Consider the following 18,855-nt stretch of genomic DNA (forward strand, 5'->3'; position numbering starts at 1 on the left):
AGCCAAAGTAACGTAGCATGCAGATGGTGTAATAATGGGCTTCTTTTGGTGTGCTCTGTACCTCAAGTCATGTAACTTGAATTTAGCATTAGTGATATTTGTAATCTCCACCCCATTTACCAAGTGTTTCATGCTTCTTGTAGAAATCTATAGCATTGACAAGGTTGTAGGTAATCACAATTGAATCTGCCACAGTTGAGCCTGTGGGGAGTAGTAGTTGTCTTCAGTTTTACTGGACACTGCTACATGCTGTGAATGCATGACAGATGAACATGTAGGATCCCCAAGAACTGTCTTGCAAGTGGCTTAACCCTACCACCCAACATTTACAAAGGCCTTCCCATTTTTGGCTCTCTCCCACTAGCGTTGAATAAGGTACCAAGGTACTGGTAGAAATGAAATGCTGTGTTCCAGGTTTGCAGACAAGTCTAGCTGCATGTCTGGTGTCCACCTAGTATGTCTTTATATAAAATTGATTGCAGTTAAAGAGCATCCCTTTCACAAAGCCTTTAACTTGTTTCATTACATTCAGTTTAGGTACGACTTTGAACATGTTGAATTCTGCAGCATGAGTAGTAAGTATGAAAAAAAAATCTCACTGTACTTGATGCGGTTGACTGATTGATAAACTATGGAGAAAACTGGTTTTATTTGCTCTGGTGAGGGACAAAATCAGCACTGTGTGCTGTGTGCGTTCACTTCCCATAGTTGATCAAAAGATGTTGACTTTCAAGATGCAGCAGGTTACAGTGCAGACTACTCATTTGGCAAAATGAGTGTTTCTCTCCTCAGATTCATATCTAAAAGAAAACAGTTATAAGATTTTAAACTGATCAATGATCTGTTTTTGGCACAGCACATGCTGTGGTTATCTGTTTTCACTAATTGCTCAATTTTTTTTCCTGTAGATATTCCAATGTCTGTGGGCATAATAGACCCCAGAGCAAACCCAACACAGCTAAACACAGTGGAGTTTCTGTGGGACCCTACTAAGCGAACCTCTGTGTTTATTCAGGTGGGAAGCTGCTAAAATATCCCTTGATGTTTTATATGATTATGTGTATTTATAACTTAGCATCTGCACAAAATTGTTGGTGACTGTATTAAGAAACAAAGTATGACTTTAGCAAGTTCAGGTGTTCTGAGTTGTTTCAGAATTTAGAGCTTTAGTGAATGTCTTGAATGTTTAAACTGCCCCCCCCCCCCCCTCATATGTAGCAGTAGCTTTTGTATGTTAATAGTGTTCTGGAGTAAGTACAGACCTGTTTTAATAGTATTGTCTGTATACCCCTTCATTTGCTCCATTCACACTTACAGGACACTGCATGCTCACTTCTGTAACTAAGCTAAAATTTCTCTGTCTCTAAAACACCGTCCTTTCAGCTAACAAAAAAAAAGCTTGAATACTGCTCATACATCCTGAGCCCTTGGCTCACACAGCTAAAATTCAAGACCGTATCTCTGAAATGTCCCTGATTTTCACTGAAGTTTTAGCCCTGTCCCTCTTAATCCCTCCTAAAACTGATGACTTTTGGAGAAAATGTGGTAAATTACACTTAATAAATAATGGCAGTAGTTGGGTATAAACTTCTTTTATCTCAGAAAATGGATCTTAATTCACATTCTCTTATTCTGTCAATGTCTTAAATTATAGTACTAATATTTTAAGTGTCCCTGATTATTTCAGGATTTGTCTTTGATTCTGGTGAGGTTTATCTCTGATTGGTTGAAAGCTATGTTCAAGACATTCTCTGAAACACAGTTCTTTCTGCAAACAAAATCAAGCTTGACTACTGCACACATACTGGGTTCTTAACTTAGTCACACAGCTAAAATTCAAGACTGTCTCTCTGAAACACTATCCTTTTTGCTAACAAAAGCAAAAGAAACTTGCCTGCTACTCACACATCCTGAGATCTTTGCTCAGTCACCCAGGTACATTTCACCAGGGCACTCTTGAGTTTACAGTTGTGATGTTTAGGGCCACACTATTTATTAGTCACTTAATGCTTATAGTGGATTGCTGTTCTGCTTGTTATTGTCTGTTGTCTTGTAATAGTAAGAGTGCAGTGTCCTATCGGAAAAGCCTTGTGTACATTTGTATACTATTATATTACTGGCTGCCGTTTTTCTTCTTCAGGTAATTAGTTAATATTCTTTCTGCTGTCTCAGCCAAATTGTTTGGTCCACACCTGTCTGCAAACTTTCCTGCATTCTGTTTGCTGTGAAACCGTGTCTGAGGAAAACTCACCTGTAGATTCATGGTGTTTTGTAGTACTTTTCTACTCCTTAACAGCTCTACTGTAACTGCAGTCTAGAGTAGCATTTCCCTTGTACTTCAAAAGCAAGCATATGTTAGACTAATGTTTCTATTACACAAAATTGTTCACCAACTGCATAATGGATAGACTCTTTCTGCTGGTGTTTGAGCTGTTTCCAGCTGTGCTCCTTTTCCACCCCAATTCTCCAGCCACTCCTCATGACATTACATTCATAGGACCTGCTGTCCACCCAGAACCATCAAAACCCAACCAAATCCACCTATCTCAAACTCACCCAAACGACTTAAATTATTTTCCTTAAATACTCTTTAACATCTGTAATAACATTTCTGAACTCCATGCTTGGATCTCTTACAATACAGCAGATATTCATGACTCTGAAATATTACCTCCCTGGTTACAATCTTATCTAGGTTGATAGAAAAAAAAAAGTGGTGGAGTAACTTTACTTATACCCTGACTATCTTGGAATCTTTCCCTGTGTAAACCTACCCCCAATTCCATAATGCTGAACTCCTCCTCTCGCATCTTAAACTAAATAATTAAAAGCAAGTCTGTACGTTCCCCAGGTAATAATGCTGCAACCATAGAAAAAATACTAAACTGGGTCTCGCATACAGTTTCTAATGAAAAGATCATCTTGGGTGGTGGTAATTTCGATTGGCAAATTATGTCTACAAAATATCCATCAGCTAGCCTAAATCTATTTGGATTGACACAATTCATTTCCTCCCCCACATTATAACTGTCCCCAAAACAGTGGCTCAATTCTCAACTGAATACTGGTGTCCGATTCCATTAAGTATGTCTTCAGTAGCACACTTTCTGATTCCCTCAGTGATCATCTCATTGTATATGCAAACTGACATGGTGCCCATCACGTCAAGCAACATTTACTTAGAAATTCCTGTAACCTCACTGTTTTAACCATGATACATTTAACAGAATTCCAAGCTCCTTTAACTGGTCTGTCTTGAAAAATCTTCCACTTGAATCTGTACACAAGTTTAACTCACATTTCCTGAAAACCATCAATAGTCTGGCTCCAACTAGAGCAAAAAGAATAAAGAATAACCATACTCCTGGGTTATCTACTCAGAGCCAACCCCCTAATGTATGACAGAGATGGGGCTTGAAAAGAATGGTTAAAATATAGATCTCCCCAAAACCTACAACACTTTAAAAAAAACTATGTAACTGTACTAAAAGAGATTATTGCTGACAAGAAAATCTACTTTAGTAACCCCTTAATCAGTATTACAACCACCAAAAATTCTGGTCTTTTGTTAATCTACTTCTGTCCATGAGGAGCATAGATGCCACCCCCCGGGTTGAATTTACTGTCACCCATCCAGTTGCACTTAAATACGGTCATTGAGGAGCTCTGCTTCATATGGAGTGGGAGCTTATTCCGGAGGAGCGGCAATCGCTGGGAGATGCATCTGTCTGTTCAGCATGTTCTGTTAATGTCACAGGCTAGGTTGAGATCTCTGGAGTGAGTTATTCTTGTCCCGTTTGATTTGCGGATGTGCAGCATTTCCGTTAGGGCAGGGTCCAAAACTGCTCTGTAGGCAAGGCACAGGTCGCTTCTTAGCAGCCTGTATAATATAGAGTACACTGACGGGGCTTTCAGTCTTTCCATGTATGTCATGATGATCTTTGTGTTTCACTGTTGCAGTCATCACCTGTAGGTTATCCCTACTGTGGTAGCCCTCAGCCAGCCCAAATACTAGTCAATGTTTTTCTGCGTCAGCTGCTGTCGCTTGCCGTCTGATGTCAGGTCGTCAGTGCTATAAAGGAAGGCAGCCGACGCCGTTACATCAGTCTTTCTTGCCATGAAGCCCGTAGCAGAAGCAGTTTGCAAGTGTCGCTGGTTGGTCGCTACCAGAATTTGAATTACAGCTGAAAACGTCTGAAGCATCCCCATTGGGGATCCTTTTTTCCTGCACTAACCGATGTCTGAAAAAGTTAGCAGTCGTCTCGCCTGTGGAAAACAAATACCACATCAAGACTTCCATTCATACTGCGTAACTTGTTTAGGCCCAGACCACGATGTCCCCCATTGCAGGTTCCGTGTCTTCTTTAATGTGAAAACCATTCGTCGTAGAGCTCTTATTGTAGCCAGGTATTCTCGTCTTCCATCTTAGCATTCCGAAATGGCATCTTTCAGCCAACAATCTGTAGACATTCTGAAAAAAGTAAGGATAAAGATAGAGACAGACCACACAAGGCTAAGCCTTCCGATGACTCTACCGCTAAACAGGTTATCAGTTCTCTGGAATTCACTAGGGCACCTGTGCAGCCCCTGGTGCCCAGTTCGGTACCTTCGCAGGCTTCTACTGAGACCCTTTTGGAGTCCGGTATGCCGCAGAAATCTTCTTCGTCTTCCGAGCCTTTGGTTGTCTCCACCTTGTTTGGGTCCGGAGCCGCAACTCAGGCACCGGGTTCCGAGGAGGTTTTTCGCACTACCACAAAAAACAATGTCTTCTCTGACTACCGTTTCTCTCGGACTGATGGATACTCTTAGGCTTAGAGGCAAGGCCACTCGTAAGAAAACTATCTCTAGCCACCATTTTACTCCTGCTCCACCACCCCAAGCTCAAATGCTTAAAATGGCAGAGGACCTTATCACCCTTATCAGGGGTAGTCAGGCCACATCTTCTAAAAGGAAAAGAGAGACTTCTCCTGAAACACTGACAGAACAGAATTCTGAGGAGTCTGATTTATTCAGATTTTGAAGAGGAACAACAACCTCTGATTGCTTATGAGGATTCAGATGCAGAGAAGTCCATTCCTTCTGCCTCCCCTCCAGAAGATCTTTCATTTGGGGAAACCCTTCACACCCTCTGGGAACATTTCCACTGGGAATCCCAAGACTTCTCTCAGTGTAAGAAAAGAGTCAGAGAGTTTCTAGACCTGCCCCAGCACAGACCCTTGGCCATCCCTCCAGTCTTAGAGGTGGTTGATGATGTCTTCCACGAATCCAGCTTAGCTCCTGACTCCCTCCCCCCTGCCCCTAGAAAACCTGACATATTAGAGTACCAGATTCTCACAAATACCTGTACAGAAATCCTGCTGCAGACCCGCAGGTCATTACACAGGGACCAAAAGGAGCTAAGGCTTGTTCTGCAAAGAATCCTACTCCATCTGACAAGGACTCCAGAGCTCTGGACAGATGGGGTAAAAATGTATACACCTTCGCAACCTTGGCTATCAAAGCACTCAACTGTCAGTTCCACATGTTAAAGTATCAACAACACACTTTGGAACTATTAAAGTAAAAGATTTCAACCTTTCTGACTGTGCCAATTCGAAAGAGTTAGCAGATTTACTGCACTCTACTAGTCAAGTGGCTAAACACTCATTACACTGTGGATATGACGCCATAGAAGCCTCTAGCAGGGCAGCAGTGTCAGGATCCATCATTAGGAGACATGCATGGTTGAAGGAACAACCTCTCCCTGATTATGTCAAATCTAAATTACTGGATGCACCCTTGGATAAGGACAGCTTATTTGGAGCAAAAGCAGAAGAGGTGCTTAAAAAGATGGAAGACAAAGCAAAATCTCTGCAAACTGTAAAAGTTTTCCTTCGGGTACAGTCTTCTAGGTTCAGCAGGAATTTTCCCTTAAAACACTGGTCCTTTCCTGCACCTAGTAGACGGGGGCAAGGTAAGCCCCGCAGGGACAGACCACCAGGACTCCTATCCCATGGACAGCATAGAGCCAAACAGTGAACCTCTTCCAAAGGCTGGAGTTCTAAGCCATCTCTCTGACAGAAACTCTCAGTGACTCCCTCTGCCCTTTTTTCACTCACCAAAAACTAGGAGGAAGGCTCTCCCTCTGCAAATAAAATTGGCTTTCTGTAACGAAGGACCAATGGGTCTTAAAGATCTTTTTTCAGGATTACGAATTCTCCTTCATCGAACTCCCAATTCCAATAGGGTACCCAGACTTGCCTCCAAATCAGTGGGCAGAGGCATTGAAACAAGTCCAAACTCTCATTTCCCAAAGGGTAGTAGAAACTGTCCCCTCATATCAAACAGGCCAAGGCTTTTATTGCAGACTATTCCTTGTTCCCAGAAAAGAGGGCACTTGGTGCCCCATCCTGGATTTATCCATTCTGAACACCTTCCTGGTGGTCCCCAAATTCAAGATGCTAACTTTGCAGCAGCTGCTGCCTATGCTGACCAAAAATGCATGGTTAGTTACCCTAGATCTAAAAGATGCCTACCTCCACATCCCCATAAGGGAATCCTGCAAGAAATTCCTTCGCTTCAGAGCAGGCTCACAACACTTTCAGTTCTCTGCGTTACCCTTTGGCTTATCTACTGCTCTCAGGGTATTCACCAAATGCTTAGCCCCCGCCATAGCCTTTTGCATTCAGAAAAATTACACAGATTTACCCTTATCTGGACAACTGCCTCATTCAGGCAGATTGCAAAGAAAAGCTCCTCAAGGACCTCCTCTTTGTAAAAACCCTCCTAACCACCTTAGGGTACACCATCAATGAGAAGAAATCAAGGCAAACACCCTCCAGGAAGATCATTTTCTTGGGAGCACTGCTGGACACAGCATCCCAAATGGCCTTCCTGTCCCCAGAAAAGCAGAGCTTCCTGCCTCTCTACTTTACACAGCTGGCTTCCAGAAGTCACCTCACTGTGAGGACGTTCCTGCAAGCCTTGGGGTACATGGCATCTTGGATCCTTCTAATTCCTTTGGCCAGGCTTCACATGAGAAAACTTCAGTGGTTCCTAAAGAACCTTTGGTGTTAGCACTCTCTCAACAACTAGAGACCTCTCTTCCTATGATTGCCTGTATAAGGGCCGAATTTTTCTGGTGGGCAGGTTCCTGTGCCCAGAGCAAGGGTCTTTCCTTCACCATCCGCCCAACCGGGCTGACCATTACCACCGATGCCTCTGACTTAGTTTGGGACGCTCACCTAGAAGGCAGGTGCACCCAAGGTCTTTGGGATGCCCAGCACTTTCCCTTGCACATCAACCAAAAGGAAATGATGGCAGTACAAAAGGCTCTGACATCCTTCAAACCCCATCTCAAGCCAGGGGTTCTCCTTATCAAAACAGACAGCACCACAGTAATGTGGTACATCAACAAACAGGGAGGTACCCAACCTTACCCTCTGTGTAGGCTAGCTATGAACCTTTGGCTGACAGCCTTTTCCATGAGACTACACCTGATAGCCCAATACCTGCCAGGGATCAGCAACACCCTGGCAGACCACTTGAGTAGAAACTTACTGGACCCCCACGAGTGGCATTTCCACAGAAAAATCTTTTTACAAATCACTCAAGCATGGGGGACCCCAGAGGTGGATCGCTTTACTTCGCATCTCAACCATCAGCTGAAAACATTCTGTACCAGGGGGTACCCACCACCTAGTGTGGAAGGTGGATGTCTTGACCTTCCCCTGGAACACCCTCTTTGTGTACGCATTCCCTCCTCTGCCTCTTATTCCCAAGGTACTGATCAAAAACCAAAGGCCATCCTCATTGCTCCAGATTGGCCCAGCCAACATTGGTACCCCTTACTGTGCAGCCTGAGCTTACAGCCTCCCAGGCAGCTTCCCCTCATCTCAAACCTCTTAACTCAGGTGGGGGGGGGGGGGAGAGAATGCTGCACGCAGACTTACGGACTCTCAAACTATCAGCATGGCTAATGCTCCCAAGGCAAACAAGGGGCCCCTGTTAAGCAAACGGATCCTAGACATTATCACAGAGGCCAGAAGGCCCAGCACCAGAAAATCTTATGCAGGAAAATGGAAACGATTCTGCTCATGGAGCCAGTCCAGAGGGGGCAATACTTCACAACATTCCATCCCTCTTATCCTGGACTACCTAGCAGAGCTATTTAATAGTGGCCTCTCCTTCTCCTCTCTTAAAATCTAGGCCTCCGCCATTTCAGCTTATTTTGATACAGAACAGCCCCTGTTCTCCCATCCTTTGAATAAGCAATTCCTCAGAGGGGCTTCTAATATCAGACCTCCCAGAAGGCCACCCACTCCAGCCTGGGACCTGAATTATGTTTTGGAAAACTTACTTTACCACCCTTCGAACCTGCTGCTTCAGCAGAACTAAGATACCTCTTCTGGAAGACTGCTTTTCTTCTAGCTATCACATCAGCCAGAAGGGTTTCAGAACTTCAGGCACTGACAGCCATTGAGCCCTTCTTCATCTTCCATGCAGAGACAGGGTCTCCCTGAGGACTAATCCCTCCTTTATTCCCATTGTGGTATTTAATGTAAATCTCAACCAGGCCATGCATCTACCCACCTTCCTTCCTAACCCTCAAAACAAGGAGGAAAGAATTCTGCACTTACTAGATGTGCACAGACAGCTCAGATACCATCTGGACCGTACTAAACCCTTCAGGAAAACAGACTACTTGTCAGCTTTGCCTTGCCCCAGGGGGCCAGAGGGGAAGCCCATTTCCAAACCATTTCGAAATGGATATCACACTGTATCCATTTCTGCTACAGATTGCAAGGGGACCCCCCCCCCCCTTTAAGTCTGTTCGAAACCATTCCACTAGGGCAGCCTCCTCTTCCACAGCATTCCTCAGAGGAGTTCCCACCAGGGACATCCTGGAAGCTGCCACCTGGACTTCTGTCCATACCTTTGCCAAGCATTACCACCTACCTCTATTTTCTAAGGCTAGGGCAGGGTTTGCCTCTGCAGTTCTGCAGGGCATGGTGACCCATTCCTAGGTCTCTTACTAATTCTACCACCCCTCTCCTCAGCTTTGGGAATCCTCCCACAGGTGCTGACTGCAACAGTGAAACATGAAGAACATAGTACAGTTGTGTACACTTACCATAAATGTAGATGTTCAAGTGAATTCACTGTTGCAGTCCTGGTTTCCCACCCTACTTCCCCCTTATATCTTCTTTCTTTAGGGAGACATAAGTTGCTAACTGTGGCTTTTAGCCACCAGGACCATCTTTACCATATTTACTGGGGCCTCTGACTGGTTAGGGCAAGAAAAACTGATGTAATGACATTGGCTGCCTTCTTTTATAGCATTGACGACCTGACGTCAGACAGCAAGCAACATCAGCCGACACAGAAAAACATTGACTCTGGTAATCGGGCTGGCTGAGGGCTACCACAGTAGGGATAACAAACAGGTGATGATTGCAACAGTGAATACACTCTTAACATCTACTTTTATGGTAAGTGTACACAAATGTACTTTTTGGAGGCCCCAGATTCTCTTTGTTAGAAATCTGTCTCCAGTTGCTGCAGGTGTCTGGTGAGGTACATGCAGAAGGGAACATTATACTCGGTTAGTGGTCTGATAGGGGTCGGGTACAGCGGAGCTAAAACCTCCCTGATCTTGGATGTGATGCCCTTATTTATGAGCTGTACAACATAGAATGCTTTTCTTACAACTATGGACACATGGTGATTGAAATTTAGATTGCTATCAACCTGTGTTTTCAAGTCTCACACCATTGAATTTGATCTTGGGGGCATGCTATGTATATCATAATTATCAGGGGCTACTGCTTTGCCAAAGGGGATAATGAGGCATTTTTTTTGCATTAAGTTTTAGTCTGTGAGTTTGGCACCAGTCATTTGTCTGTGTTGGCCTTTTCTGTAATATGTTAACATTATTGGAGGACTCTGTGCCCAGTGTAGTAATCTGCAAACTTGGCGAGCCACAGGCCATCTGCATTCGCCTGGGCCTCCGTGAGATAGATTTCAAATGAGTGTGGGCCCAATACAAATCCTTGTGGGTACCTCACTGATAACTGGAATACTGGTGGAGGTGGACTCCCAACTTTAGCAGTGTGCTTTCTGTCGGTGAGACAGTTTGCTACCCATCTAGTAATTTATGGATGTTCTTTGTGTTTCACTGTTGCAGTCATTACATTTGGGTAATCTGCTGGCAGGTTGCCCTCAGTTGGCCTGATTAACAAAGTCTTGGGTCCTGCGTCGGTTGCTGTTCCTTCTTCCATGACGTCAGGTCGTCGGGGGTATAAAACATGCAGCCGACACCATTACATCAGTCTTTCTTGCCGCGCGGTGCCCGAAGCAGAAGCAGTTCGCAAGTGCCGGTCGGCAGACTCCTGCAATTTTCGTTTTAGAGTTTCAGAACCGAAGTCTTCAACTAAAAGTACTAGCTAAGTACCCCGTTGGAGAAACTTTTTCTTGCTCCTTACCGATGCCAGTAAAAGTTAATAATTGCATTACTGTGGGAAGCAAATACCTCATAATGATTTTCATTTGTACTGTATTCCTTGCCTAGGCCCTGTCCACAACGTACCTTGCTGCCGGTTTTGTGCTAAATTTAATCAATGCACTATTAAACGTCGGTATATTTTTGCGTCTAAATATTTTGGCTCACGATTTAATTATCCAGAAATGTCGTCTGTTAGCAGTCCGACTACTGGAATACCTAAAAAAACACAAAGAAAAATACGGAGACAGGCCATCGAGGTCCAAAACTGACGACGGCGCTTCTAAGCCAGTCGCCAGTTCGCCGATACTCAGTGAGGCGCATTCACAGCCCCTGATACCCGCCACTTCTGATTCGCAGGCCTCTACTGAGACCCATTCGGAGTCCAGTATGCCACAAGATGCTTCAGTTATGGAACCCGTACCTACTAATGAGGACTCTGATGCAGAAGATTCCATTCCTTCTGCCCCCCCCCCCCCCGAGGATTTTTCTTTTGGGGAAACTTTACATACCTTAAGGGAACATTTCCACTGGGAAAGTCAGGATTTCTCTGAATCTAAAAAGAGACTTAAGGATTTTCTTCTTCTTCCTCAGCATAGGCCTTTGGCTGTACCTCCTGTTTTAGACTTTGTTCTTTCAGAGTCTAGTATGGCTCCTGATTCTCTGCCTCCGGCTCCTTGTAAGTCAGACCGATACTACAAAGTTCCTGACTCCCACAAATTCCTTTTCAAAAATCCTATTGCAGATCCTGAAACCATTTCTCAGCGTCCCAAGGGCATTTAAGGCCTCTACTGCTAAAAATCCTACCCCTTCTGATGGAGATTTCAGGGCGCTGGATAGATGGTGTAAGAAGGTTTACACTTTTGCAACCTTGGCAATCAGGGCTTTAAACTGTCAATTTCATATGTTTAAATATCAACAGCATATCATGGGACTGCTTAAACAGAAAATTATAATTTCTGACTGCGTGGAAAATAAAGATTTACAGGTTTTATTGCATTCAGCTGAACAAGTTGGAAAACATACTTTGCAATGTGGTTTTGATTCTTTGGAGGCCTCTTGCAGGGCTGCTGTAACTGGGGCTGTGCTAAGAAGGCATGCTTGGCTCAGAGCAAACTCTGCCTGATCACGTTAAAGCAAAATTGTTGGATGCTCCTTTACAACAGGACCGTCTCTTTGGCAATAAGGCTGAAGAAGTTTTAAAAAAGATGGAAGATAAAGCTAAATCTATGCAAACTGTGAAAGATTTCTTACAAGTGCAACCTCCAAGATTTAGTAGGCACTGGCCTTCTAAGAACTGGTCCTTTCCAGTTCCTTCGAGAGCCACTCAAGTCAAACCCAGACATTGCAAAGGCTCCAGGTTTCAGTCACAAGGGACTTTTAGAACAAAACAATGGGGTTCCTCCACCTCCAAAGCTGGAAACAACAAGGCACCTCCCTATGGTAAACGGTCTCAGTGACTTCCCTCTACACTTAGCAAGTACTTAACTTTTAGCCGCCCCTTTGGGGGGAAAACTGGCACTTCATGCAAGAAACTGGCAACTTATAACCCAGGAGAAATGGGATTCAAATATAGTATCACAGGGATACAGATTTAATTTCCACACATTGCCAATCCCAAACAGATGGCCAGACCTGCTCCCAAATCATTGGGCAGAGGCCCAGAAACAAGTACTGTCCCTTATGAACATGGGGCCTATTCAACCAGTACCACAAGAGGAAAAGGGAAAAGGTTTCTTTTAAAGACTTTTTCCTGGTACCCAGAAAAGACTAATCATGGTGTCCAGTTCTGGTCTTACCTACTCTAAACACATTTCTGGACATTCCAAAATTCAAGATGCTGACTCTTCAACAGTTACATCCTATGCTAGGCAAAGATGCCTGGTTGGTAACTCTAGACTTAAAAGAGGCTTACCTGCATATCCCAATCGGGGAATCTTGCAGAAGATACCTCCATTTCAAAACAGGCTACTTGCATTACCAGTTCTCTGTACTGCCCTTTGGCTTATGTACTGCGCCCAGGGTCTTCACAAAGTGCCTGGCTCCAGTAATTGCATTTTGCAGGCAAAGAAATATTCAAATATATCCATACCTGGACGATTGTCTAATTCAGGCAGAAAACAAGGACATTTTTCTAAAACATCTGGCATTTGTAAAAAGGGTTCTAACTTGTCTAGGGTACACCATAAACAAAAAGAAATGACATCTGGTACCCTCTCAAAAAATTACATTCCTGGGTGCAAGCTTGAATACAACTGGCCAGATGGCTTACCTTACATCAGAAAAGCAAATTCATTTGGTAACTTACCAAACAGGTGGCCACAAAAACCCTGCTATCTGCAAGACAAATTCTGCAAGTCTTGGGGTTCATGGCCTCCTGCATTCTTCTAATTCCATATGCAAGACTGCATATGAGGAAACTTCAGTGGTACTTAAAAAGTTTATGAAGTCAACATTGTCACAGCCTGGAAACAATGATTACTATCAAACCTTGCCTGCAACTAGAGTTCCTATGGTGGGCAGAGGCCTGCCACCAAAACAAGGGACTGCCATTCACTCCACCCCCTGCCGTTCAAACCCTAACAACAGACGCGTCAGACTCTGCTTGGGGGGCTCATCCACCAGGGAAGTGCATTCAGGGCAAATGGAGCCCAAATCAAATGCACCTTCATATCAATCAGAAAGAGATGCTAGCTGTACAGAATGCACTGACATTCTTCAAGGACTACCATCATCCAGGACAATTAATGATAAAGACAGACAACACCACAGTTATGTGGTACATAAACAAGCAGGGGGGTACACACTCATACCCCTTTTGCAGACTAGCCATGGCAGTGTGGAACACGGCCTTGACCTACCAAATACAACTACAAGCTCAATTCCTGCCAGGAAAGCTGAATACTCTGGCGGACGAACTAAGCAGAAATCACATGGACCCACACGAATGGAAAATGGAACCATGGATTTTCAACATGTTGACAGGCAAATGGGGGAGCCCAGACATAGATATTTTTGCATCACCCCAGAACTATCAGTTGGACGAATTCTGCACCATAACTCATCACAAAAAAGCCTGGAAAGTGGATGCTCTATCATTCAGCTGGAAAAACCTATCAGTCTATGCTTTTCCACATCTGCCTCTGCTCTCCAAAGTTCTGCTAAAAGTCAAACAGGACAAACAAAAAATTATTCTGATTGCTCCAGACTGGCCTCGCCAACACTGGTGCTCACTCTTGCGCAATGTGTCACACCTTCCACCGTGGCACCTGCCTCGGACACCTTTCTTACTGTCTCAGCAGAAACCAAACAGGGTCGGGTCAAGGGTTTGAAGATCATCTATGTCTTGTGGATAAGGTCCATTATGATTCTTTCCATGGTCTTGCAGATAAGGCTGGTTAGGCTTATGGGTCGATAGTTCCCAGGGTCAGTTGATGGACCCCCTTTGGCTGCTCTCCACTCTACTGGGGCAAAGTCGGTTCTCAGGCTATGGTTAAAGAGAGTGCTGAGTGGTACTGCTAGGTCTTGTTTTAGATTTAGTAATCAGCTTGGGATATTATGTGGTCCCATAGAGGCTGTGTTTTTGGCATTGGAGAGTGCTTGTATGACCTGCTCTTTGGAGATACTGTTAGAGGACTGGTGTCAGGAATGCTTTGAGGTATGTCTGGTGGGGAAGGAGGGAGGGTTGGGGGGTGAAATTATTGCCAAATCTGTCTGCCAACAGGTTGGCAATTTCCTCAAGTTCAATTTTAGTGGTACCGTCCACTATAAGTTTGGCACATAGCTGGGCTTTCCCTTTTAAGTTTCAGACATTGCTAAAGAATCCCTCATGATTGTCTTCAACTAGGGATGCTAATTTAGACTCATAGCTAGCCTTGGAGAACATAACAAGATGTTTCATTTGCTTGTTCAAGTTGTGCAGGGTATTCTTCCTTTGAGTAAGTTTCCTTCTATTCTTAAATATGTTTCTTTATTTTGTGGTACAGCTTATTTATACTTAGTCCACCAGGGTGGCTTGTTTGTTTTGAAGGACATGGATGTGAAGTCGTTCAATCTCACCGTTCATTCTTACACATGGGTTTGGATCGGCTCCGAGTTGGCCGCTTTCACAAGCCCAAGATCTTAGAGTAGCTCGAGGCCAAGTCCCTATCCCATGATGTTCTCTCTCACCTCAGATCTAGTTTGCGCTGCAACAGATCAGAGGTCGAGAGAGAGCTTGTGCCAGTATTTCTTGTTTCCTTATATTTTTGCTATCAAAAATATTTGCATATTTCTCTAAATAGTGTTTTTTGGGCTAGTTAGCCTTAGTTTGAGTTTAGGCTTTATCGTTGCCTTGTTTCCGACGAGAATTTCGTCTTTTAAGAGCGGCTGCTCTTAGGCCTGTTGGCTGTGTTTTTTGTTGTTTGATAAACAGTGTTTCCCTAGCCTATCATAACTTTTTGATAATAGATACTTTAGAAGTAGTTAAATTGTGGTTAGCGTTATATATAAATATATCTATCTATAAATATATATATATATATATATATATGTGTGTGTGTGTGTGTGTGTGTGTATATATATATATATATATATATATATATATATATATATATATATATATATATATATATATATATATATATATGTATGTATATATATATATATATATATATATTTCTGTAGAGCTTGCTGTGTTATTAGCTGTTACCTTTCTGGTGTGGTTTGCGTAACTTTATCTAGATTTGCTATCTGATTGGTGCATATAGATTTTTGTTGTTGATGTGGCTGATCAGAGAGAGAAACAAAAGTTCGGTTTTAAAAAACGCCGTAAGTGCGAGCAGAAAATGTCAATAACCGACTTGCATGTTAATTGTGTTTATTGTTTGGGGCCAGTCTATCTCCAGGAGGATTGCTCCATTTGCCACTGTTTTAGTATCAGGGTGTTACTGGAACACAGGAGAAAACTGGTGGACAGAGGTTTGCTGAAACCAGAATTTCAGGAGTCTTTGGACAAGGCTGACCAGGCTTCCAAGTCATCGAAGGGGTCGAAGTCCTCTAAAGCTTCGTCGGAGCCTAAATCATCGGCTACAAGCATTGCTTTTAAGGTGCAGTCGCTGGCTCCGCAGTCTTTGGAGCCATGCAACGAGCTGGTGTTTTGGATCCGGTCCCCGGTATTGGAGCCGGTCTCCGAAACCTTGAGGGTCACCCATCTTGCAGTCGGTGGCCGCTTTGATACCTTTGACTCGTTCTTCGAGAACCCTCGCCGATGTGGACCGAGTGGTGCAGAGGCTTTTCGAGAACTGGGCACTGGCCAAACTATTATCGGCTTCAACCCAGCCGATTTCGGACCCGAAGACCATTGTACCTGCTGTGACTACTCCTCCGCCGTGCCTGAGGGAGGGAGAACTGATGATTGTGGATCCTTCGGAGCCGAGGCCTGTTCCAGTGCTATCGGCGCCGTCAACCCAGACTACTTCGGTGCTGTTCGAAGAGTCTGGGAGCCGACACTCTCTGGTCTGCTCTGGGGGGGGGGGGGTCGAACTGATGTGTCGGTTCTGACCCTTCCTCTCGGAGCTATGGCGCGGATGATATCGGCTCCTTCCTCTGGGTCGGAGCCCACTGTGTTGGCACCAGGGAGTTTGCCATCGTCTTCGGAACCAGCTGCTTTCTCACGTCGGAGCAGTGAAGCCTACGATGATATGAGGAGGGTTATGTCTTCTAAGACTCCCAAATCATCAGGGCCTTCCTCCTCCTCCCCTAAAGTGCCGCTTTCTGCCTCTACATCACACGTCCCTGTAAAGCGTCGAGACCCAGAGCCTCCGGTAGCCCCATTGGGTGACTATTGTTCTACTGAGACCTCACCGGAAGCCCCCACTGATGAGGTTCCCAGGAAGAAACTTTGCAAGAGGGAGGCATTTGGGCACCCCGCAGGAGTCTATTACATCAGACACCGATTTAGAGGTGTCAGAAGAGTCCCCACGGTCCCCCCTCTGAGGATATCTCCTTTTCTGATATCCTTGAAGTCCTTAAGCAGAGGGGTGAGTGGCAGTCCATTAGCCATCCTGATGATGAGTCAGTGCTCCTGAAGGCTTTTGGGTCTCAACCCTCCACCTTCTGGGTGACTCCACCCTTCGATGAACTAATGGAATTGGTTGCTTGAAGGGCGTGGGGGTCTCCTGATATTATGCAACCTGTCCCTCAGAGGCCTAACAAATTTATTACGTTCCCCCAAGATAAAATGTTCCTCACCAAGGGAGTGCCAGTTTATGCCATGGTGGTGGCGGCAGCCACCAAAAAAGATGTCTGAAACCTCTTCTGCTGCACATCCTCCTAATAGAGATTCCAGGACTATGGACAGGTATGGGAAACGCATCTTTAGTTCTGCGACTTTTGCTATGCCATCGCTCAACTACTTGGCACATTTTATCCGTATTCAAAGAGATCTCCTAAAAGAGCTGGGAGATGCTGTGCAGGGTAGTACAGATGGAGGTGTCTCTGAGAAGGTGGCAGCCCAGCTTAGTACCCTTAATTCCATAGTTAACTTGTCCATGTGACTCATTTCTTATGCAGCCGACGGTTCGAGTCAGGCAGCGGGTTCAGCAATAGCTCTTCGGAGACATTCCTGGATGCGCTTGTGCTCCTTTGAGGAAGCCTTCAGGTCTTCCTTCGTTAATACCCCATTTTGATTGCTCGTCCCTTTTTGGGCCTAAAGTCAAGGAGACCCTCACTAGGTTTGAGCAAGATGGAAATACTCTGACGTAGGTGTCCATTTTTCTACATTTACTAGACCATACCCCAAAGGGCAAAAGTTTGGAAAAATGTGGTTCTGGAAGGCCCAAGGAGCTTTTCAGAACACACGTAGTGAACCCCCCTCTAGGGGCAGAGGGAGGGGGTAATATTGGAAGACACCACCTCGGCGGCAGAGGGGGTCTGCAAAACCAGGGTGACAGGGATCGATTCTTTGGCAAGCCCTACTTGTGCTCCTGAAAGGAGGCCCGACTGTCCTACTGTGGAGGCAGTTGGGGTCGATTGTCTTTGTATCTGGACACCTGGCTAGAAATTACAAAAGATTCTTGGGTACAAAGCATCATTACCAGAGGTTACATCATCCCGTCCTCAGAACCCCCACCTGTTCAAAGGAAAATCCCAGATGTTCCACCCAGTCTCAGGGATCAAGCAACCATAGAAATCTAAAGGCTGCAGGAAAAGAGTCATCCAGCCAGTTCCAGCAGTCCAAATGGGATCCAGAACTTACTCCAGATTCTTTTTAGTTCCAAAGAAAACAGGGGACTGGAGGCCCATCTTGGACCTCAGCAGACTCGCCACCTTTGTAAAAAAAAAAATGTTCCAGTTGGTCAGACTTCAATCGATTGATTAATTTCTAGGTAAGGGCGATAGGGTGGTACGCATCCTTGAGATCTATACAGCACATCCAATCAAAATGGCCAGACCATCCAGAGATCACTTGCATTTCCGGCTGGGAGCTAGTCTCTACCAGTTCTGAGCACTGCCCTTTGGTCTCACAACAGCCCCCAGGGCGTTTACCAAATGCATGGCAGTGGTTACGGCTCACCTGAGGTGCCTAGGATTCTGAGTGTTTCCGTATCTGGACGACTGGCTCCTTACCGCCACCTCCAGGCATCAAGTAATTCTATCCAGGGATCACTCTCTCAATCTGTGCTCTCAGGAATAAATATGAATTTAGACAAGTCTGCGTTGTCACCATCACAGCGTATCTCCTTTATTGCAGCAGACCTAGACACCACCACCGCCGTGGTAAAATTGCCACTGGACAGAATAGTCACTCTTCAAAACCAGGTATCAGACATTCTGACAAGAAAAGTACCAGCCTCTCAAGTGTTGAAACTGTTATGTACCATGGCAGCTACACTCATAGCAGTTCCTCTGGGGCATATGCACATGAGAATACTTCCAGTGGTTGCTCTTCACCCAGTGGTCTTACCAACAACTTCCGATGCCATTCTTGATAATGATTACAGATTCTTGCAGAAAGGATGATCTTTGGTGGTTGACCAGCCACCAGGTAACAGTAGGTCGCCCATTTGTTCTCCTGCCATCAGCCACGGTGACCACGGATGCTTCTGTGATAGGATGGGGGGGACTATTTCAGGAAAGAGCAGCCCAAGGCATCTGGTCAGAGACAGAGTCACAGTTGCACATGGAGTTGAGAGCAGTGCTTTTGACATTGCAGTACTTCCTTGACTCTCTACCTCTGGGTACATTTGCGATCCAGACCGACAACATGTCTGTGGTCTGGTATATCAACAAACAAATGGGGAACCAAGTCTTACCCCTTATGTCGAGAGGTCTTGAGAATTTGGCAGTGGGCTGTATCCACCGGGTGCTGTCTGATAGCAGCGAGCATCCCGGGG

General features: G+C 44.9%; 1 protein-coding gene across 2 annotated transcripts in view; it reads left to right on the forward strand.

Annotated features, from left to right (window-relative positions):
* Positions 1-18,855, forward strand: part of TFCP2 (transcription factor CP2) — a 1,028,615-nt gene that overhangs the window by 313,546 nt on the left and 696,214 nt on the right. For both annotated transcript variants that reach the window (XM_044083452.1, XM_044083451.1), the window contains exon 5: positions 909-1,015. In XM_044083452.1, the coding sequence (XP_043939387.1) occupies positions 909-1,015 (107 nt within the window). The remainder of the gene's footprint in view (positions 1-908; positions 1,016-18,855) is intronic.

The sequence above is a fragment of the Protopterus annectens genome, chromosome 9.part0 (assembly GCF_019279795.1).
Source record: "Protopterus annectens isolate FY-2018-M chromosome 9.part0, PAN1.0, whole genome shotgun sequence".
In the NCBI taxonomy this organism is placed as follows: domain Eukaryota; kingdom Metazoa; phylum Chordata; order Ceratodontiformes; family Protopteridae; genus Protopterus; species Protopterus annectens.